The sequence below is a fragment of the Coregonus clupeaformis genome, chromosome 7, assembly GCF_020615455.1.
Source record: "Coregonus clupeaformis isolate EN_2021a chromosome 7, ASM2061545v1, whole genome shotgun sequence".
NCBI classification, from domain to species: domain Eukaryota; kingdom Metazoa; phylum Chordata; class Actinopteri; order Salmoniformes; family Salmonidae; genus Coregonus; species Coregonus clupeaformis.
Window position 1 is genome coordinate 37,204,625 of NC_059198.1, and position 23,002 is coordinate 37,227,626.

The 23,002-nt window shown below is 48.3% G+C and overlaps 1 protein-coding gene across 2 annotated transcripts in view; it reads right to left on the reverse strand.

Moving 5' to 3' along the window:
* Positions 1 to 259: 259 nt before the first annotated feature.
* The window catches only part of LOC121570492 (chondrolectin-like), a 29,729-nt gene continuing 6,986 nt past the window's right edge, over positions 260 to 23,002 (reverse strand). Inside the window, exons 2-8 of one of the 2 annotated variants that reach the window (XM_041881953.2) lie at positions 9,827 to 10,002; positions 7,438 to 7,637; positions 7,168 to 7,325; positions 6,923 to 6,973; positions 6,644 to 6,733; positions 5,280 to 5,376; positions 260 to 572 (exon numbers count right to left, since the gene is read on the reverse strand). In XM_041881953.2, the coding sequence (XP_041737887.1) occupies positions 491 to 572; positions 5,280 to 5,376; positions 6,644 to 6,733; positions 6,923 to 6,973; positions 7,168 to 7,325; positions 7,438 to 7,637; positions 9,827 to 10,002 (854 nt within the window). In that variant the 3' untranslated portion in view covers positions 260 to 490. Of the gene's footprint in view, positions 573 to 5,279; positions 5,377 to 6,643; positions 6,734 to 6,922; positions 6,974 to 7,143; positions 7,326 to 7,437; positions 7,638 to 9,826; positions 10,003 to 23,002 lie in introns of both variants that reach the window. The other variant, XM_041881952.2, reaches the window with a different exon arrangement.

Here is a 23,002-nt window from a genome sequence, read left to right on the forward strand (position 1 = left end):
AGGGGAGGAGGGGTGGAGAGGAGGATGGGGAGGAGAGGTGGAGAGGAGGAGGGGAGGAGGGGTAGAGTGGTGGATGGGGAGGAGAGGGGAGGAGGAGAGGGGAGGAGAGGTGAGGAGAGGGGAGGGAGGAGAGGGAGGAGGGTGGAGAGGAGGAGACAGGTGGAGAGGAGGGGAGGAGAGGTGGAGAGGAGAGAGAGGAGAGGTGGAGAGGAGGATGGGGAGGAGAAGTGGAGAGGAGGAGAGGGGAGGAGAGGTGGATAGGAGAGGGGAGGAAGGGTAGAGTGGTGGATGGGGAGGAGGGGTGGAGAGGAGGAGAGGAGGAGGAGACATGAACAAACTGGACAAAGGACATGTAGAAGACGACAGCTGGTCATTGGTTGAGGTGGATGGTTAGAGGTATTTGGAACAGGGGATAGTATCAGAGGAGAGGCTTTATCATTCTGTTGGTTCTGTCCATTCTGAGGATCTTGTTTGTGATGTCACCTGCCGTTCATACTTCCATGCTGTCCGTCTTGGGGGTCTTGGAGATCCACAGTGTTGATTGGTTAATGCTGGTTTTGGTCCCCGGTTTACTTTAGTAAATAAAAAAAAGGTTAAGAGAAATAATAGCAAGACAAACTAAAGTAGAATAGCAGAACTACAGATGAATCGTGAAACTAAAACTGTGTGTGAGTGTGTGTGCGTGCGTGCGTGCGTGCGTAGATGTGTGCGCATGAGTACGTGTATGGATGTAAAACACATCTGTTGCTTACACAAACATTTCTGTGCCAGCCATACCCAGTAATAAAACTCGCTCCATGCCTCTCATAACTCTTCATAGATCCTATTTCCTCAGATCGTGTTTGTCGTGTCGTAAACACAAGTGTCACCGGTTGTAAAGGAGGGACTTGTAAGCGTTAGGGGCCAATCCAAATTACCCAGATGGTTTTGGGAGTGTTCCAGGAAGAGTTTTATAGTGGCGGGCGGGGGAGTCAGAGGCAGGATAGAACGGCTGACTCAGGTAAGACAAGGGGTGGCGGTCTGTGTATATTTGTAAACAACAGCTGGTGCATAAAATCTAATACTAAGGTAGTCTCGAGGTTTTGCTCGCCTGAGGTAGAGTATCTCATGATAAGCTGTAGACCACACTATTTACCAAGAGAGTTTTCTTCTATATTTTTCGTAGCTGTCTATTTGCCACCACAAACTGATGCTGGCACTAAGATTGCACTCAATGAGCTGTATAAGGCCATAAGCAAACAGGAAAATGCTCATCCAGAGGCAGCGCTCCTAGTGGCCGGGGACTTAAATGCAGGCAAACTTAAATCTGTTCTACCTCATTTCTACCAGCATGTTAAATGTGCAACCAGAGGAAAAAAAACTCTAGACCACCTTTACTCCACACACAGAGACGCGTACAAAGCTCTCCCTCGCCCTCCATTTGGCAAATCTGACTATAATTATATCCTCCTGATTCTTGCTTATAAGCAAAAACTAAAGCAGGAAGCACAAGTGACTTGGTTAATAAGGAAGAGGTCAGATGACGCAGATGCTAAGCTACAGGACTGTTTTGCTAGCACAGACTGGAATATGTTTCCGGGATACTTCCGATGGCATTGAGGAGTACACCACATCAGTGACTGGCTTAATCAATAAGTGTATCAATGACGTCATCCCCACAGTGACCATACATATATACCTGTTATGATGAGTTTCTCGGGTATCAAAGAATCAAGGATGCAAGGATATACTTAGACACTTTGTAGACAGTTAATGCAAATGTTTAATGATCGGTACCGGGTTAGTTACAGCAATGACCAGAGCTTTGCCCCTTGGTGTTACGAACCAACTTGAACAAAGAAAACACTCGACCTTATATACCCTCTATTACCCTCTTCCTGGCATACATCTGGCAAGTCTCCATGGGCACTCCCTGTCTTTGATGTTCATCACTCTTTACCCCAAGTCACTATCCTGCCCATCACTCATGCTATCCTAAACATCAGTAATCTCCTTTGACATAATGGAATGTAGACTTTCTGTCTCCTAACCACATATCTAGTAACTCTAACCTATTCTCCACGATACTATGACATGACATCATTACAATACCCCAACCAGAAACCATGGATTACAGGCAACATCCGCACTGAGCTAAAGGGTAGAGCTGCCGCTTTCAAGGAGCGGGACTCTAACCCGGACGCTTATAAGAAATCCCAATATGCCCTCCGACGAACCATGCAACAGGCAAAGAGTCAATACAGGGCTAAGATTGAATCGTACTACACCGGCTCCGACGCTCGTCGGATGTGGCAGGGCTTGCAAACTATTACAGACTACAAAGGGAAGCACCGCCGAGAGCTGCCCAGTGACACAAGCCTACCAGATGAGCTAAATCACTTCTATGCTCGCTTCGAGGCAAGCAACACTGAAGCATGCATGAGAGCATCAGCTGTTCCGGATGTCTATGTGATCACACTAGTTAGACCTGAGTGGACCGCCCACTGTACTTTTGTATAGTTAGTAGCAAGCTAGCGGTTCTTGAGGCAGGCAGGATCAGTTTAGGGGTTTTTGAATTTATTATTTCGTTCCTTGGGTCCAGCTCAGCCCCTTTTACCCAAACCGTTTACCGTGTGTTTAAAATAAACGTTTTGTGTTTGACGATAGGATTGGTTGTCAGTGTATTTTGTTCTCACTGTTCCTTTTCACTATTCTAATTGCATGAGTTATGTTACGGGTCTCTTTACCATCACCCTAGACTTTTAAAGCCACAGGGTTAATAACAGCGCTACAGAGGGTAGTGCGTATGGCCAGTACATCACTGGGGCCAAGTTTCCTGCCATCCAGGACCTTTATACCAGGCGGTGTCAGAGGAAGGCCCTAACAATTGTCAAAGACTCCAGCCACCCTAGTCATAGACTGGGGTGAATAGTTATGCACACTCAAGTTTTCTGTTTTTTTGTCTTATTTCTTGTTTGTTTCACAATGAAAAAATATTTTGCATCTTCAAAGTGGTAGGCATGTTGTGTAAATCAAATGATACAAACCCCCCAAAAATCTATTTTAATTCCAGGTTGTAAGGCAACAGAATAGGAAAAGTGCAAAGGGGGGTGAATTCTTTCGCAAGCCACTGTATGTGCTGTGATTGTTGATTCAACTCAACTGACATGATAAAAAATACATTCCATTGCATGAGCCACATCAGTTAACATCATTTTATCAATGAACATTCTACATTACCATGGAAATGATTGCATCACAATACCAGGCAGCCATTGTGAGTGTACCCATGAGTTTACCAGTTAAATTGCCAGGGTTAGAGGTTCCAAGCCCGTTCTATTCAATCTATTTTATGTGTGCTGCTGCTGCATTGTTGGGGGCATTACCTAGACAACCAAAGACTCTTGTTTCAGCAAAGAGCAAGTTTCATCACGTTGTTAAGACTCCATGTTACGGCCGAAACGGACTCAACCGCATGAATGCCTGGCCATCCCGTCTTCAATCATCTGTTAGTTCCCAAAAATATATACAGTATCGTTCAAACGTTTGGGGTCACTTAGAAATGTCCTTGTTTTCCATGAAAACATACATGAAATGAGTTTGAATAGGAAATATAGCAAAATGAATAGGAAATGTAGTAATTGACAAGGTTAGAAATAATGATTTTTAATTGAAATAATAATTGTGTCCTTCAAACTTTGCTTTCATCAAAGAATCCTCCATTTGCAGCAATTACAGCCTTGCAGACCTTTGGCATTCTAGTTGTCAATTTGTTGAGGTAATCTGAAGAGATTTCACCCCATGCATCCTGAAGCAGCTCCCACAAATTGGATTGGCTTGATGGGCACTTTTTACGTACCATACGGTCAAGCTGCTCCCAAAACAGCTCAATAGGGTTGAGATCCAGTGACTGTGCTGGCCACTCCATAATAGACAGAATACCAGCTGACTGCTTCTTCCCTAAATAGTTTTGCATAGTTTGGAGCTGTGCTTTGGGTCATTGTCCTGTTGTAGGAGGAAATTGGCTCCAATCAAGCGTCGTCCACAGGGTATGGCATGGCGTTGCAAAATGAAGTGATAGCCTTCCTTCTTCAAGATCCCGTTTACCCTGTACAAATCTCCTACTTTACCACCACCAAAGCACCCCCAGACCATCACATTGCCTCCACCATGCTTGACAGATGGCATCAAGCACTCCTCCAGCATCTTTTCATTTGGTCTGCGTCTCACAAATGTTCTTCTTTATGATCCGAACACCTCAAACTTCGATTCGTCTGTCCATAACACTTTTTTCCAATCTTCCTCTGTCCAGTGTCTGTGTTCTTTTACCGATCTTAATCTTTTCTTTGTATTGGCCAGTCTGAGATATGGCTTTTTCTTTGCAACTCTGCCTAGAAGGTCAGCATCCCGGAGTCGCCTCTTCACTGTTGACGTTGAGACTGGTGTTTTGCGGGTACTATTTAATGAAGCTGCCAGTTGAGGACCTGTGAGGCATCTGTTTCTCAAACTAGACACTCTAATGTATTTGTCCTCTTGCTCAGTTATGCACCGGGGCCTCCCACTCCTCTTTCTATTCTGGTTAGAGACAGTTTGCGCTGTTCTGTGAAGGGAGTAGTACACAGCGTTGTACGAGATCTTCAGTTTCTTGGCAATTTCTCGCATGGAATAGCCTTCATTTCTCAGAACAAGAATAGACTGATGAGTTTCAGAAGAAAGTTCTTTGTTTCTGGCCATTTTGAGCCTGTAATCGAACCCACAATTGCTGATACTCCAGATACTCAACTAGTCTCAAGAAGGCCAGTTGTATTGCTTCTTTAATCAGCACAACAGTTTTCAGCTGTGCTAACATAATTGCAAAAGGGTTTTCTAATGATCAATTAGCCTTTTAAAATGATAAACTTGGATTAGCAAACACAACGTGCCATTGGAACACAGGACTGATGGTTGCTGATAATGGGCCTCTGTACGCCTATGTAGATATTCCATAAAAAAATCAGCCGTTTCCAGCTACAATAGCCATTTACAACATGAACAATGTCTACACTGTATTCATGATCAATTTGATGTTATTTTATGATGGTTATTTTATTTTCATGACAGTCTTCGTCCATAACCATTGGTTAAATGGTTTATATGGTAATGTGCCAGCCCTAGCTGTATGAGAATCACAGTGTGGTAATTCAGTTCAATTTGTATCAGTAATGAAGTACTAATTTAACTATGGGGACTTGGTGTGTTCAGCTGTGTCGTAACGTAGGGAGTTGTCATTTCTGTGTTTGCAGTGGTGTGCCTTGTCTCACCTCTTGCTGAACATCTGGAAACAGCAAGTCCCAGAAGCCACCAGGATGAGCAGCAGCAGAGGGATGGTGGGGATGATCACATAGACCAGCAACATCCCTGTAGAAGGATGTAAGGGTTGGTGTGAGGTGTGACCCAGGTGCGGTGAAGGATATACAGTAGGCAGTAGGCAGAGATGGTGAAACAAGGATCTTTACTGTTGGTCCCGAAGCCAAAATATAAAATAACGGTCTTATCACGATAAAAGAAAGTCGGAGCAAATAAGTCTCCAAAAACCAGCTGACAGCCAAAATACGAAATACTACCTATAACTGAAACAAATAACGAAACAGGTAGAACACTTCTCAAGTACCTGTACATAGGTCTCCGATCAGACACCGAGTAGTACTGCTGGACATAGAGAAACTAGCAGAGAAAACTGAGCAAGGGAACACAGGGAAGTGAGGGTATAAATACACAGGTGAACAGGTAGACACAGGTGACTCCAATAGGATACTGATTAGTCCAGACTGTGAGTGAGGAGGTGCCTAAGGTTGTCGTAGGATGACACCTAGTGGGTCGTTCCGGAACTGCGACCCCCTTGGTACTCGTTATGCCCACTGGGTGTGTTAAAAGCTGTCTGCCACTCGTCCCCTCCCGAATGCCGTCGTCATCAGGGGGAGTGGATAGCGGTAATCAATGCACGGCCGCTGCCCACCATACTTTTTTCCCCACGAAGAAGAAGCCCGCACCCACGGGTGAGGTAGAGGGACAGATGTGCCCCTCGACGAGCATCTCCAGCCGGGACAAGGAAAACAATCGCCCTTGTGTGGGCATGACGCCCGGCAGGAGATCGATAGCGCAGTCATATGGCCTGTGAGGAGGTAGGCCCTTAGGCCGCCTCTTACTAAACAGCTCCCCCAGATCCCAATACTCCCGGGGAACGCCTGCCAGGTCTGGGCCGGTGACGGAGTCTGTAGCCGCCGTCCTCTCGGTGGCAACCGTCGCTAGGGCGGTAGGCGGTTCGGAGTGCGGGACCTGGGGAAGAGGTGAGGACTGGTAGGTGGTCTGGGACGGTGGTTTGGGCTGATGAGTGGTCGGAGGAGACCAGAACATGATGGGGCAGAGCCTCCATTCAGGATGAGCCGCCCCGTGGACCAGTCTATCCGGGGTATGTGGGCGACAAGCCAGGGGTGCCCAAGGACGAGGGGACACTCTGGAAAGTCCACAATGTGAGTGACTGTGAGTGAGGAGGTGCCTAAGGTTGTCGGAGGATGACACCTAGTGGGTCGCTAGGTAACAAAAGGAAGGAGGGCAGAGCAGAGATGGCCCCTCAGACAGACAGGCTATTTCATCAATTTACCTGTCTCACCTCCACCTGTCTCACCTGAGGTTCCGGCTATGACTACGTGTGGGGCGTCATCCTCCTCACTGGGTCCAGGCTGTTTGACCTCTTTTGTCTGCGCCACCGTCACATCTGGAACAGACAGAGAGACAGATAGGCAGACAGGCAGACAGACAGACAGACAGACAGGCAGACAGGCAGGCAGACACAGACATAAACATAGAAACTAGATCAAACAGGGATATACTACAGCAAACCAAGCCAGACCTCCAGTAGAGGGGCTGCTGTAGCTGGGCTATGCCCCATTATGTGTTCCCTCACCTGGGTCATGAGCTCCAGGCCTGTCCCCCTGCTCCTTCACCAGATGGCTCTCTGTATCAAGATCAGAATCAGAAAAAAACAAAAACAGGATTTAACAAAACTGATATGCATTTCTGTTAGTGTAATGTTGTAAAACACAACAACAGAAACAGCTCTTAGAGGCAGACATAAAGAACACTCCACAAGACACACACAACTCATCTGCCGTCACGTTGGCGTACCTGTGTGATGCTGTGTAGTCGTACCTGGTTCGTACTTGCAGATGAAGTTGTGCTTCATGTTGCACCTGTCGTCATTCCACTGGTACATGTAGGCCCCGCCCAGCCCATGGAGAGCTGTAGGCTGATGGTACATCACTGCACACGCCTCCCCTCCACACGACGGCTCGTCAAAATACCAGTTCCTAACACACACACATAAAGACCTTAACAAACGCATGCCTAACGCAACATACGGCTTTGTCAAAGTCTCAGTTCCTTTTACACACACACACACATACACACACACACACACACCTGAACTGTGACACACTCCCATCGGTCCAGCGGTAGAGGTCGGGACAGGAGGTGAAGTCGTCTTGTTCCTGTGTGTTCTCTCCATCTGTCCTTGTCAGCCCGATCCAGAAATCGCCGTCTGCTATTCCTCCATTACCGGTACCGGTACCCGCTCCAACCCCTGTTCCTGTCCCTGCTCCTGTTGAGGAGGTCCGAAGCTCCTGTAACAAATAATATATATATTGTACAGTGAGAGAAAAAAGTATTTGATCCCCTGCTGATTTTGTATGTTTGCCCACTGACAAAGACATGATCAGTCTATAATTTTAATGGTAGGTTTATTTGAACAGTGAGAGACAGAATAACAACAAAAAATCCAGAAAAACGCACGTAAAAAATGTTATAAATTGATTTGCATTTTAATGAGGGAAGTAAGTATTTGACCCCTCTGCAAAACATGACTTAGTACTTGGTGGCAAAACCCTTGTTGGCAATCACAGAGGTCAGACGTTTCTTGTAGTTGGCCACCAGGTTTGCACACATCTCAGGAGGGATTTTGTCCCACTCCTCTTTGCAGATCTTCTCCAAGTCATTGAGGTTTCGAGCCTGACGTTTGGCAACTCGAACCTTCAGCTCCCTCCACAGATTTTCTATGGGCTAAAGGTCTGGAGACTGGCTAGGCCACTCCAGGACCTTAATGTGCTTCTTCTTGAGGTACATGGGTACATGGCCCTGTCCATCGTCCCTTTGATGCGGTGAAGTTGTCCTGTCCCCTTAGCAGAAAAACATCCCCAAAGCATAATGTTTCGACCTCCATGTTTGATGGTGGGGATGGTGTTCTTGGGGTCATAAGCAGCATTCCTCCTCCTCCCAACACGGCGAGTTGAGTTGATGCCAAAGAGCTCGATTTTGGTCTCATCTGACCACAACACTTTCACCCAGTTCTCCTCTGAATCATTCAGATGTTCATTGGAAAACTTCAGACGGCCTGTATATGTGCTTTCTTGCGCAGGGGGACCTTGCGGGCGCTGCAGGATTTCAGTCTTTCACGGCGTAGTGTGTTACCAATTGTTTTCTTGGTGACTATGGTCCCAGCTGCCTTGAGATCATTGACAAGACCTCCCGTGTAGTTCTGGTGCTGATTCCTCACCGTTCTCTTGATCATTGCAATTCCACGAGGTGAGACTTGCATGGAGCCCCAGGCCGAGGGAGATTGATAGTTATTTTGTGTTTCTTCCATTTGCAAATAATCGCACCAACTGTTGTCACCTTCTCACCAAGCTGCTTGGCGATGGTCTTGTAGCCCATTCCTGCCTTGTGTAGGTCTACAATCTTGTCCCTGACATCCTTGGAGAGCTCTTTGGTCTTGGCCATGGTGGAGAGTTTGGAATCTGATTGATTGATTGCTTCTGTGGACAGGTGTCTTTTATACAGGTAACAAGCTGAGATTAGGAGCACTCCCTTTAAGAGTGTGCTCCTAATCTCAGCTCGTTACCTGTATAAAAGACACCTGGGAGCCAGAAATCTTTCTGATTGAGAGGGGTCAAATACTAATTTCCCTCATTAAAATGCAAATCAATTTATAACATTTTTGACATGCGTTTTTCTGGATTTTTTTGTTGTTATTCTGTCTCTCACTGTTCAAATAAACCTACCATTAAAATTATAGACTGATCATTTCTTTGTCAGTGGGAAAACGTAAAAAATCAGTGTCACACCCTGGCTCTGGGAACTCTATATGTTGAGCCAGGGTGTGTAGATTCTATGTGTTTGTGTTCTATGTTAATTATCTAGTTGTTGTATTTCTATGTTGGCCAGTGTGGTTCTCAATCAGAGGCAACGAGTGTCAGCTGTGGCTGGTTGTCTCTGATTGGGAACCACATTTAAACAGGCTGTTTTCCCACAGTAGTTGTGGGATCTTGTTCCTTTTGGTTTGTTCCGTGTTGGTTGTTTAACCTAGGACGTCACGTTATATCGTTTGTTGTTTTGTGTTGTGCACTTTGGATAATAAAGTATGTTTGCCTCCAACGCTGCGTCTTGGTCTACTCCGTTCAACGATCGTGACAGAAGATCCCACCATACCAGGACCAAGCAGCGTGTCCAGGAGCAGGCAGCCTGGACATGGGAGGAAGCGCCGGGTAAGGAGCTGGAGAGGTTGGCGATGGCCCAGGTGGGCCAATTGTGGTCCTGGGAGGACATGCTCGGGGGAAAAGGGCCATGGGCTAAGGTTAAGGCCCTGGCGAGAGAGGAAGTACTTTGAGGAGGTGTTTTTTGTGTTGTTTGTACTGTCACACACACACACACACACACACACACACACACAAACACACACACACACACACACACACACACACACACACACACACACACACACACACACACACACACACACACACACACACACACTGACCTGTAGCAGGTGTTCTATGTGTCTCTGCTCGGCAGCGTTCTCTATGCTCAGCAGGGACCCTCCGTCCATCTCACATGCCTCTCTGGCCTCCCAGAATGCAACGCGGCTGGTCATATCCCGGAAGTAGGCCATCTTATAGCACGGATGCTCCGCCCCTCCCTGACACACCGTCTGACCTGCGGGGAGAAGGAGATAATCTATCCATCTATTGAAGGAGATAATCTATCCATCTATTGAAGGAGATAATCTATCCATCTATTGAAGGAGATAATCTATCCATCTATTGAAGGAGATAATCTATCCATCTATTGAAGGAGATAATCTATCCATCTATTGAAGGAGATAATCTATCCATCTATTGAAGGAGATAATCTATCCATCTATTGATTGTAAGTAGACGGTTTTACATATGGATGGATACATTATCCAATGGACAATTCTGTCAAATCTATCTGTGGCAGTTATATGCAATATGACCCGATTTAAGCATCTGTCATCTCTCGTGGACAGACTACGTAATATAAATTGTAGTAATTTACGTCAGATGTTTTGGTTCTAGGTTGCCAAAATTACTATGCCGGTAAAACAGCAAATGCCATCAAGCACTGGTTCCACAACTGTTTCAAAATCCTGTTTCTCCCTCTTCTCTACTGTTCCTGTGGCTTTGTTTATATTTTCCTTCCAACCCTTCATCCATCTATCGGACAAACCATCCATCAACCAATCAGAGATCAGTAAATCCACTAGACTACTGTATCTACACCCCAATCAGCCCCTCCTCCAGTCAATACATCCATCAACCAGCCAACAAATCAACCAACCCACCTGTCAATCAAACGTTTAACAAATCAACTCATCAATCAATCAATCCATCAATCAGTTCATATCAGTGAATTGTATACATCAGGAGAATGACACCTCAGTGAATCTCTGTTCATCTTATGAAGTGGTCATTGTCTTAATTGAATGCAAACATCCTCCATCAAGCTTATCAGTCGTACACCACCCTAACACACACAACCCATCGACCCCCACTCAACTAATGACTCTTGACTTCCCGCCAAAACGATGTGGTCATCGCATTCCCATCCTCTCAGGTCCGTAGAATTTACAGTCAAACTTTCCCAGAGTGGTCAATATCCTGTGTCAATCAGGACGTGCCTCCAGCTAACAGTAGTATAGCAGGACTACTAATCACACTGTAGGCCCAGTTCCAGAACAAACACACATCTACTGGCTGTATTTACACTCAGAACTGATGTGACACTTACAGTAAGCAGCAAGCACACACACATGCAGTACTGTAGCTTTACTGACACACCCACAAACGTACACTTATGAAAATAACTACTGTTCCCTGAAGGAGGGAACGAGATATAACATACTATGGGGTAGTCAACGACCAATCATATTCACCTGAAGAACACGCCCAATGGGCCAATGAATGCAGAGCCCGCCCTCGGACGCCCCGCCTTCTTGGCTATAATACCGGGGGCTTACAGAAGCCAAATTCTTCACTAATACTTACCAAAGAAGCCTGAACTGTCAGAGCCTCATATAGGGAACCTGCTGCAACTTGGCTGTGAGCACTGACACACTGACACATTTACATTTAAGTCATTTAGCAGACGCCCTTATCCAGAGCGACTTACAGTTAGTGAGTGCATACATTATTTTTTTATACTGTCCCCCTGTGGGAATCGAACCCACAACCCTGGCGTTGCAAACGCCATGCTCTACCAACTGAGCTACATCCCTGCCGGCCATTCCCTCCCCTACCCTGGACGACGCTGGGCCAATTGTTCGCCGCCCCATGGGTCTCCCGGGTCACGGCCGGCTACGACAGAGCCTGGATTCGAACCAGGATCTCTAGTGGCACAGCTAGCACAATGCAGTGCCTTAGACCACTGCGCCACTGCAGCCCAAGTCCATAGACCCCACGGTTCGAAGAACAATACTTACCTTGCGAGCCTGAAACATCAGAACTCGTAAAAGGAACCGCAAGTCCAAAACAACGGAACACCTGTCGTGACTTGGTAAAGCGCACGGGCGCGCTGCGTAGCATCAACCAGAGTCTATGAACCCACAGAAAACCTGCAGTAACCTGTAAACGGTGTACTTGCGCGCTGACACGGCAGCCCAAACCTCAAACCCACAGGGGAAATGTGGTGACCCTGATAAATGTGCACTCTGCACGTTGCCGCCCATCAAGGAAGCCCAAACCTCAAACCCACAGGGGAACTGTGGTAACTCAAAATGCTGCCTAACATTGACCAATGGCGGCCCAAGTCCATAGATCCTACCGGTTACAAAAAGGCTCAAACAGAGACCCAAGGAGTCTGGAACTGCAAGTCCTAGTCCAAGGATCCGCAAGTCCAAAACAACAGGGCACCTGCTGCGACTTGATTATGAACATTCGCAAGCCGCCTCGTCGAAGAAACCATGGCAGCCCAAGGATCTATCCCACAAGAGAACTGTGGTAACCCGGATAAATGCGCAACCTGCACGCTGCCTGACACTCACTCTGGTACCTAGCCATAGGAACACTATGAGCCACACTGTGAGCAGTTACGTCCAAGCGATAAAACCTCACAAAGGCATGTGGGGAACCCCAACTCGCTGCCGCACAGATATCACCAATCATCTTGCCCCCTGAACAACGCCCAAGAAGCTGCCACACCCCTAGTGGAGTGAGCATGCACAGCGCTAGGCTACCCTGTCCTTTGCTGTCATATGCCAAGGAGACAATTTGTATGTGACAAATCAAATCTTATTTGTCAAATACACGTGTTTAGAAGATGTTATGTAGCGAAATGCTTGTGCTTCTAGCTCCGACAGTGCAGTAATATCTAACAATTTCACAACATATACCCAATACACACAAAACTAGTAAGGAATGGGATTTAAGAATATATACATATATGGACAAGCAATGACAGAGAGGCATTTACTAAGATACAGTAGAATATTATAGAATAGAATGCAGTATATACATATGAGATGAGTAGTGCAAGATATGTCAAAAAAATTTAAATGACTAGTGTTCCATTTCTTAAAGTGGCCAGTGATTTATATAGGCAGCAGCAGCCTCTAATGTGCTAGTGATGGCTATTTAACAGTCTGATGGCCTTGAGATAGAAGCTGTTTTTCATTCTCTCGGTCCCAGCTTTGATGCACCTGTACTGACCTCGCCTTCAGGATGATAGCGGGGTGAACAGGCAGTGGCTCGGGTGGTTTGTGTCCTTTTTGGCCTTCCTGTGACATCGGGTGTTCTATGTGTCTTGGAGGGCGTGTAGTTTGCCCCCGGTAATGCGTTCGGCAGACCGCATCACCCTCTGGAGAGCCCTGCAGTTGTGGGCGGTGCAGTTGCCATACCAGGCGGTGATACAGCCCAACAGGATGCTCTCAATTGTGCATCTGTAAAAGTTTGTGAGGGTTTTAGGTGCTAAGCCGAATTTCTTCAGCCTCCAGAGGTTGAAGAGGCTCAGTTGCGCCTTCTTCACCACACTGTCTGTGTGGGTGGACCATTTCAGTTTGTCGGTGATGTGTACGCCAAGGAACTTGAAGCTTTCTACCTTCTCCATTGTGGTCCCGTCGATGTGAATAGGGGGGTGCACCCTCTGCTGTTTCCTGAAGTCCACGATCATCTCCTTTGTTTTGTTGATGTTGAGTGAGAGGTTATTTTCCTGGCACCACACTCCCAGAGCCCTCACCTCCTCCCTGTAGGCAGTCTCGTCATTGTTGGTAATCAAGCCTACTACTGTTGTGTCGTCTGCAAACTTGATGATTGAGTTGGAGGCGTGCTTGGCCACGCAGTCATGGGTGAACAGGGAGTACAGGAGGGGGCTGAGCACGCACGCTTGAGGGGCCCCAGTGTTGAGGATCAGCGAAAGAGAACGCACTTTCACAAGTTAGACCAGTTAGACACTTATATACCCACACATAGACACTTACACACACACACACATAGACACTTATACACACACACAATCACATGCATGCATCCCAATCTCCAGCATTATAAAGCTGTCCTCTATCATGCCAGGTAAGTGGGTGAAAAGTGGTGGATCTGGCCCAGATTTTAGACAGACTCATAAAAACCAGAAAGGTCAGCCTCATAAAGAGTGTGTGTGTGGTGTGTGTGTGTGTGTGTGTGTGTGTGTGTGTGTGTGTTTGTGTGTGTTTGTGCCGTGTGTGTGTGTGAACGCGCATCAGTGCATAATACCAGTGATTAATACACAGCCAGTTAAAGAGGCCTAATAATAACATTAGCAGTGTGGCCAGGAGGTACTTTAAATGATTGCCTGCCTGGTCTAGATCAGATCTGCACTATCATCACTTTGGAACCCAGTAATGGGCCGGGGCGCACAGACGACCAACGCACCAGTCAGCATTTTCACCTCCTTTCTCTCTTTCTTCCTCTCTTTGTTGATTCACTCCCTCCATCATTATATTGCCTCTTCTTCCTCAAATCAAATCAAATTCTAATTGTATTTATCACATTCGCCGAATACAACAGGTGTAGACCTTACTGTGAAACCAACAATGCAGTTTGAAGAAAAATAAGAGTGAAGAAAATATTAACTAAATAAACTAAAGTAAAAAAATAAATAAAAAAAAGACAATAAATAACAATAACGAGGCTATTTACAGGGGGTACCGGTACCGAGTACAGGTTAGTCGAGGTAATTGAGGTAATATGTACATGTAGATAGGGGTAAAGTGATTTCAAAAAAAGAGGGGGGTCAATGCAAATAGTCCAGGTAGCTATTTGATTAACTGTTTAGCAGTCTAATGGCTTGGGGGTAGAAGCTGTTAAGGAGCCTTTTGGATGTAGACTTGGCGCTCCGGTACCGCTTGCCGTGCGGTAGCAGAGAGAACAGTCTATGACTAGGGTGGCTGGAGTCTTTGACAATTTTTAGGGCCTTCCTCTGACACCGCCTGTTATAGAGGCCCTGGATGGCAGGAAGTTTGGCCCCAGTGATGTACTGGGCCGTACGCACTACCCTCTGTAGCGCCTTGCGGATAGATGTCGAGCTGTTGCCATATCAGGCAGTGATGCAACCAATCAGGATGCTCTTGACGGTACAGCTGTATAACTTTTGGAGGATCTGAGTGTCACGATCGTCGGTAAGAGAGGAGGACCAAGGCGCAGCGTTGCAGGCAAACATACTCTTTATTTAGCGATACACGACCAAAACAACAAAACGATAACGTGACAGTTCACGGTCTAACACAAACCAACTAGAAACAAGATCCCACAACTACTGTGGGAAAACAGCCTGTTTAAATGTGGTTCCCAATCAGAGACAACCAGCCACAGCTGACACTCGTTGCCTCTGATTGAGAACCACACTGCCAACATAGAAATGGAACACATAGAATACAAATGAAACTCACACCCTGGCTCAACATACAAGTGTCCCCAGAGCCAGGGCGTGACAGTACCCCCCCCTAAAGGACTCCGACCGCGCCAACTAAATACCACAGGGGAGGGACCGGGTGGGCACTCCGCCTTGGCGGCGGATCCGGCTCCGGGCCTGATCCCCACTCCCTCTCCAACCCCCCAAAGTACCCCTGGTCCGGTCTGGCCCCGCTGGCCGGAGCTGGACTGCACACTGATGGAGCGGATTGCTCTAGCTCGGCGTCACGCATCTGACCGGTGCCGGACCAGGCACCAGTGGAACAGGCACGGGCCGTGCCGGACTGACGACGCCCACCACTGGCTTGGTGTGGAGAACAGGCACAGGCCGTGCTGGACTGGCGACGCACACCACTGGCTTGGTGTGAGGAGCAGGAGCCGGGCCGAACCGGGCTGGCGACGCGCACCATTGGCTTGGTGCGGGGAAGCAGGAGCGGGCCGGACCGGGCTGACGATGCGCACCCCTGGCTTGGTGCGTGGAGCAGGAACGGACCGGACCGGGCTGACGATGCGCACACCCCTGGCTTGGTGCGTGGAGCAGGAACGGGCTGGACCGGGCTGACGACTCGCACCCCTGGCTTGGTGCGAGTGGCAGGAACAGGCCGGACTGGGCTGGCGACGCGCACCATTGGCCTGGTGCGGGGAGCAGGAACAGGACGGGCCGGGCTGGCGATGCGCACCATTGGCTTGGTGCGGGGAGCAGGAACGGGCCGGACCGGGCTGGAGACTCGCACCATGGGCCTGGTGCGGGGAGCAGGAACAGGCCGGGCCGAGCTGGCGACGCGCACCATTGGCCTGGTGCGGGGAGCAGGAACAGGACGGGCCGGGCTGGCGATGCGCACCATTGGCTTGGTGCGGGGAGCAGGAACGGGCCGGACCGGGCTGGAGACTCGCACCATGGGCCTGGTGCGGGGAGCAGGAACAGGCCGGACCGTACTGGGGACACACACCACTGGCTCTACGCAGGGATCTGGAACGGGCCGGACCGGACTGGTAACACACCCCAGTACCTCTCGCCGTGCCTCTACACCTTCCATCCCCTCTTCGACCAGTGGCCCCCGTAACCTGGCGGCCTCCTCTGCCAACCCGCTGGGCCGCTCTGTCGCGGTCTCCTGCTGGCCCGTCGTCCACGGCGTTAGCCCCCCCTAAACATTTTATGGGCTTCACTCCTACCCGTGGACCAGGTCTCCATACTTCTCGCCAGCCTTTCGCCCTTCTGCTTCCACGTCAAGCCCCTCTCTTCCTCACCCGGCTTGACCCAGTCGAGGAGGCGCTGGATATCCGCTAGGGATTTCCCTGGCGATGGCTCCTGGACCCGCTGCTTGGTCCAGTTCTGGTGGGATCTTCTGTCACGATCGTCGGTAAGAGAGGAGGACCAAGGCGCAGCGTTGCAGGCAAACATACTCTTTATTTAGCGATACACGACCAAAACAACAAAACGATAACGTGACAGTTCACGGTCTAACACAAACCAACTAGAAACAAGATCCCACAACTACTGTGGGAAAACAGCCTGTTTAAATGTGGTTCCCAATCAGAGACAACCAGCCACAGCTGACACTCGTTGCCTCTGATTGAGAACCACACTGGCCAACATAGAAATGGAACACATAGAATACAAATGAAACTCACACCCTGGCTCAACATACAAGTGTCCCCAGAGCCAGGGCGTGACACTGAGGACCCATGACAAACCTTTTCAGTCTCCTGAGGGGGAATAGGCGTTGTCGTGCCCTCTTCACGACTGTCTTGGTGTGTTTGGACCATGATTTTGAGGCTGATTCCCTGACCTGTCAATGTTTTTAATTTGCTGTTTTTGATATTGTTATACTCTTGTGAATTCATGAATGGTTTTTACTAGATTACTTGTAGTTTTTCATGTTGTCTGTCTGTAATTTTTTGTAATGACTTGGTGCTGCCTATCTTGGCCAGGACGCTCTTGAAAAAGAGATTTTAAATCTCAATGAGCCCTTCCTGGTTAAATAAAGGTTAAATAAAAAAATTTTAAAAAATGATAGTTTGTTGGTGATGTGGACACCAAGGAACTTGAAGCTCTCGACCTGCTCCACTACAGCCCCATCGATGTGAATGGGGGAGTTTTTCTGTAGTCCAATCAGCTCCTTCATCTTGATCACGTTGAGGGAGAGGTTGTTGTCCTGGCACCACACTGCCAGGTCTCTGACCTCCTTCCTATAGGCTGTCTCATGTTTGTCAGTGATCAGGCCTACCACTATTGTGTCGTCTGCAAACTTAATAATGGTGTGGTGTCGTGCTTAGCCACGCAGTCGTAGGTGAACAGGGAGTACAGGAGGGAATTAAGCACACACCATTGAAGGGCCCCCGTGTTGAGGATCAGCGTGCAGATGTGTTGTTGCCTAACACCTGGGGGCGGCCCATCAGGAAGTCCATGATCCAGTTGCAGAGGGAGGTGTTTAGTCCTAGGGTCCTTAGCTTAGTGATGAGCTTTGAGGGCACTATGGTGCTGAACGCTGAGCTGTAGTCAATGAACAGCATTCTCACGTAGGTGTTTCTTTTGTCCAGATGGGAAAGGGCAGTGTGGAGTGCAATAGAGATTGTGTCATCCGTGGATCTGTTGGGGCGGTTTGCGAATTGGAGTGGGTCTAAGGTTTCTGGGCTGTTGGTGTTGATGTGAGCCTTGACCAGCCTTTCAAAGCACTTCATGGCTACAGACGTGAGTGCTACGGGTTGGTAGTCATTTAGGCAGGTTACCTTAGCGTTCTTGGACACAGGGACTATGGTGGTCTGCTTGAAACATGTAGGTATTACGGACTCGGTCAGGGACAGGTTGAAAATGTCAGTGAAGACACTTGCCAGTTGGTCAGCGCATGCTCTGAGTACACGTCCTGGTAATCTGTCTGGCCCTGCGGCCTTGTGAATGTTGACCTGTTTAAAGGTCTTACTCACATCGGCTACGGAGAGCGTGATCACACAGTCGTCCGGAACAGCTGGTGCTCTCATGCATGCTTCAGTGTTTCTTGCCTCGAGGCGCGCATAGAAGTCATTTAGCTCGTCTGTTAGGCTCGTGTCACTGGGCAGCTTACGGCTGGGCTTCCCTTTGTAGTCCGTAATAGTTTACAAGCCCTGCCACATCCGACGAGCGTCAAAGCTGGTGTAGTAGGATTCAATCTTAGTCCTGTATTGACGCTTTGCCTGTTTGATGGTTCGTCGGAGGGCATAGCAGGATTTCTATGTGTCCGGGTTAGTGTCCCGCCCCTTGAAAGTGGCAGCTCTACCCTTTAGCTCAGTGCAGATGTTGCCTGTAATCCATGGCTTCTGGTTGAGGTATGTACGTACGGTCACTGTGGGGATGACGTCATCGATGCACTTATTGATGAAGCCGGTGACTGTGGTATACTCCTCAATGCCATCGGATGAATCCCGTAACATATTCCAGTCTGTGCTAGCAAAACAGTCCTGTAGCTTTGCATCTGCGTCATCTGACTACTTCCGTATTGAGTGAGTCACTGGTACTTCAGGAGGATAGAATTATGGTCAGATTTGCCAAATGGAGGGCGAGGGAGAGCTTTGTACACGTCTCTGTGTGTGGAGTAGAGGTGGTCTGGAGTTTTTTTCCTCTGGTTGCACAGATTTAAGTTTTCCTGCATTAAAGTCCCCGGCCATTAGGTTCGCCGCCTCTGGGTGAGTATTTTCTTGTTTGCTTATGGCCTTACACAGGTCGTTGAGTGTGGCCTTTATGCCAGCATCGGTTTGTGGTGGTAAATAGACAGCTACTAAAAATATAGATTAAACCTCTCTTGGTAAATAGTGTGAGCTACAGTTTACCATGAGGTACTCTACCTCAGGCGCGCAAAACATAGAGACCTCTTTGATATTAGATTTTGCGCACCAGCTGTTAGTAACAAATAGACACAGACCACCACCCCTCGTCTTACCGGAGGTAGCTGTTCTGTCTTGCCGATGCACGGAAACCCCTGCCAACTGTATATTATCCATGTCGTCGTTCAGCCACGACTCAGTGAAACATAAGATATTACAGTTTTTAATGTCCCATTGGTAGGATAGTCTCGAACGGAGCTCATCCGGTTAATTCTCCAGTGATTGCACGTTGGCCAATAGGACGAGTGGTAGAGGTGGGTTACCCACTCGCCGACGAATTCTCACAAGGCACCCGGATCTGCGTCCCCTGTATCTCCGTCTCCTCTTCATGTGAATGACGGGGATTTGGGCCTAGTCCGGTAGCAGCAGTAAATCCTTCACTTCAGACTCATTGAAGAAAAAGACTTGGTCCGGTTCGAGGTGAGTAATCGTTGTTCTGATATCCAGAAGCTCTTTTCGGTCATAAGAGACGGTGGAAGAAACATTATGTACAAGATAAGATACAAACAACACGAAAAAAAAACACGAAAAATAGCACAATTGGTTAGGAGCCCTGTAAAACAGCAGCCATCCCCTCCGGCGCCGTTCTTCTTCTCAACCGTCATCATCTTTCCTATAATTCCAGTGGCGTAGTGCTATTTGTTTAGGTGAGGGAGCGCAATTTCTTTTTTATTATTAGGTGATAATTTCTCTATAAATGTTGTACCGACAGATGTAGCCTATTGAATATCATTGTAGAACAGGCCTATGCATAAAAATGCATCCTCCAATTGCACTGTCTGCCTATGTCCACACATACAGTTTCATCTCAAGAACGTTTTCAAAAAAAATGTTAAACCCTCAAACACCAAGTTAGGCATACCATAGGGCTGGGGCGTTAACGAAATGTCGTCAACCGGTGATTGTCAAGCAAATAACTGTCGGTCTCACGGTAATTGACCGTTAATTAACATAAACACATTTAGCATCTCCTGGCTTCCACACATAGCCTACAAGCCACTAATGCAGACCTTTGGAACGTCTTTCATCTCTCTCAATGATCCTCCATCCCCCTCTCTCACTGATTCTCTGTCTGTCTCTCTCACTGATCCTCTCTGTCTGTCTCTCTCAATGATCCTCAATCCCCCTCTCTCAATGATCCTCAATCCCCCTCTCTCACTGATCCTCAGTCCCCCCCTCTCAAGGATCCTCAATTCTCCTCTCTCACTGATTCTCTGTCTGTCGCTCTCACTGATCCTCTCTGTCTGTATCTCTCACTGATTCTCTGTCTGTCTCTCTCACTGATCCTCTCTGTCTGTCTCTCTCACTGATCCTCTCTGTCTGTCTCTCACTGATCCTCTCTGTCTGTCTCTCTCACTGATCCTCTCTGTCTGTCTGTCTCACTGATCCTCTCTGTCTGTCTCTCTCACTGATCCTCTCTGTCTGTCTTTCTCACTGATCCTCTCTGTCTGTCTCTCTCACTGATCCCCTCTGTCTGTCTCGCTCACTGATCCTCTCTGTCTGTCTCTCTCACTGATCCCCTCTGTCTGTCTCTCACTGATCCTCTCTGTCTGTCTCTCTCACTGATCCCCTCTGTCTGTCTCACACTTATCATCTCTGTCTGTCTCTCTCACTGATTCTCTGTCTGTCTCTCTCACTGATTCTCTGTCTGTCTCTCTCACTGATCCTCTCTGTCTGTATCTCTCACTGATTCTCTGTCTGTCTCTCACTGATCCTCTCTGTCTGTCTCTCTCACTGATCCCCTCTGTCTGTCTCTCACTTATCATCTCTGTCTGTCTCTCTCACTGATTCTCTCTGTCTGTTTCTCTCACTGATTCTCTCTGTCTGTCTCTCTCACTGATTCTCTGTCTGTTTCTCTCACTGATCCTCTCTGTCTGTTTCTCTCACTGATTCTCTCTGTCTGTTTCTCTCACTGATTCTCTCTGTCTGTTTCTCTCACTGATTCTCTGTCTGTTTCTCTCACCGATTCTCTCTGTCTGTTTCTCTCACTGATCCCCTCTGTCTGTTTCTCTCACTGATCCTCTGTCTGTTTCTCTCACTGATTCTCTGTCTGTTTCTCTCACTGATCCCCTCTGTCTGTCTCACACTTATCATCTCTGTCTGTCTCTCTCACTGATTCTCTGTCTCTCTCTCTCACTGATTCTCTGTCTGTCTCTCTCACTGATCCTCTCTGTCTGTATCTCTCACTGATTCTCTGTCTGTCTCTCACTGATCCTCTCTGTCTGTCTCTCTCACTGATCCCCTCTGTCTGTCTCTCACTTATCATCTCTGTCTGTTTCTCTCACTGATTCTCTGTCTGTTTCTCTCACTGATCCTCTCTGTCTGTTTCTCTCACTGATTCTCTCTGTCTGTTTCTCTCACTGATTCTCTCTGTCTGTTTCTCTCACTGATTCTCTGTCTGTTTCTCTCACCGATTCTCTCTGTCTGTTTCTCTCACTGATTATCTCTGTCTGTTTCTCTCACTGATTCTCTCTGTCTGTTTCTCTCACTGATTCTCTCTGTCTGTCTCTCTCACTGATTCTCTGTCTGTTTCTCTCACTGATCCTCTCTGTCTGTTTCTCTCACTGATTCTCTCTGTCTGTTTCTCTCACTGATCCTCTCTGTCTGTCTCACACTTATCCTCTCTGTCTGTTTCTCTCACTGATTCTCTGTCTGTTTCTCTCACTGATTCTCTCTGTCTGTTTCTCTCACTGATTCTCTGTCTGTCTCTCTCACTGATTCTCTGTCTGTCTCTCTGTCACGGTTTCGGCCGAGGCTGCTCCTCCTCCTGGTTCGGGCAGGCTTCGGCGGTCGTCGTCTCCAGAGTACTAGCTGCCACCGATCTATGTTTCATGTTCGTTTGGTTTTGTCTTGATGTTGTACACCTGTGTCTTGTTAGTCCTCGTTAGTGTCCTATTTAGTTCTCGTTGTGTGTGTTTGTCTTTGTGTGTGATTGCTCTTCTGTTTTGTGTTGGAGCTACGTACTTCCCTCCAGTGTTTTGGAGAGGTTTTTCGCACATGTTAGTGCACCGTTTGTTTGACGCCTGTGTGCGCCGTTATTTCGCCTTCGGGCTTATTGTGCTTATTTTCTACGTGAATATTGCACTAAAGTCTTTTGGACTGAGCTTCTGCGTCCTGCGCTTGATTCATGCACCACACCCACCTTCAGCACCCCTTGACAGAATCACACACCAGAATGGAATCAGCAGGATCTGCAGTTACGCCTGAGTCGCTCGAGGAGCATGTTCGCGGCCAAGATGACCAGATACGACAACTGGGGACCGCTCTACAGGACGTCATCAACACCCTGCACCGATGGGAGGCCAGCGGGTACCCACACCTCCACCTACCCTGCCAACCCCATCGGCCGGTCCACCAGTCCCAGGTCCGGAACCCAGGGGGATTCGGCTCTCGCTCCCGAGGGCGTATGACGGAACAGCTGCCGGGTGTCAGGGGTTCCTCCTGCAGGTGGAGCTCTACCTGGCCACTGTACACCCGGTGCCCTCGGGACACGAGAGCGTTTCCGCCCTCATCTCCTGTCTTACGGGCAAGGCGTTGGAGTGGGCTAACGCCGAGTGGAGGAAGATGGACGCCAACACCATCTCCTACGCCGAGTTCTCCCGCCGCTTCAAGGCCGTGTTCGACCATCCACCTGAGGGCAAAGCGGCGGGGAGCGTCTAGTCCACCTTAGACAGGGGAGGAGGAGCGCACAGGCGTTTGCTCTAGAGTTCGGACTCTAGCGGCGGACGCAGGGTTGAATGAACGGGCCCTCATCGACCATTTTCGGTGTAGCCTACGGGAGGACGTTCAACGTGAGTTGGCCTGCAGGGATACCCATCTCACCTTCGACCAGTTGGTCGATATGTCCATCCGTCTGGACACCCTGCTGGCCACCCGTGGACGTCCCGAGGGGGTCC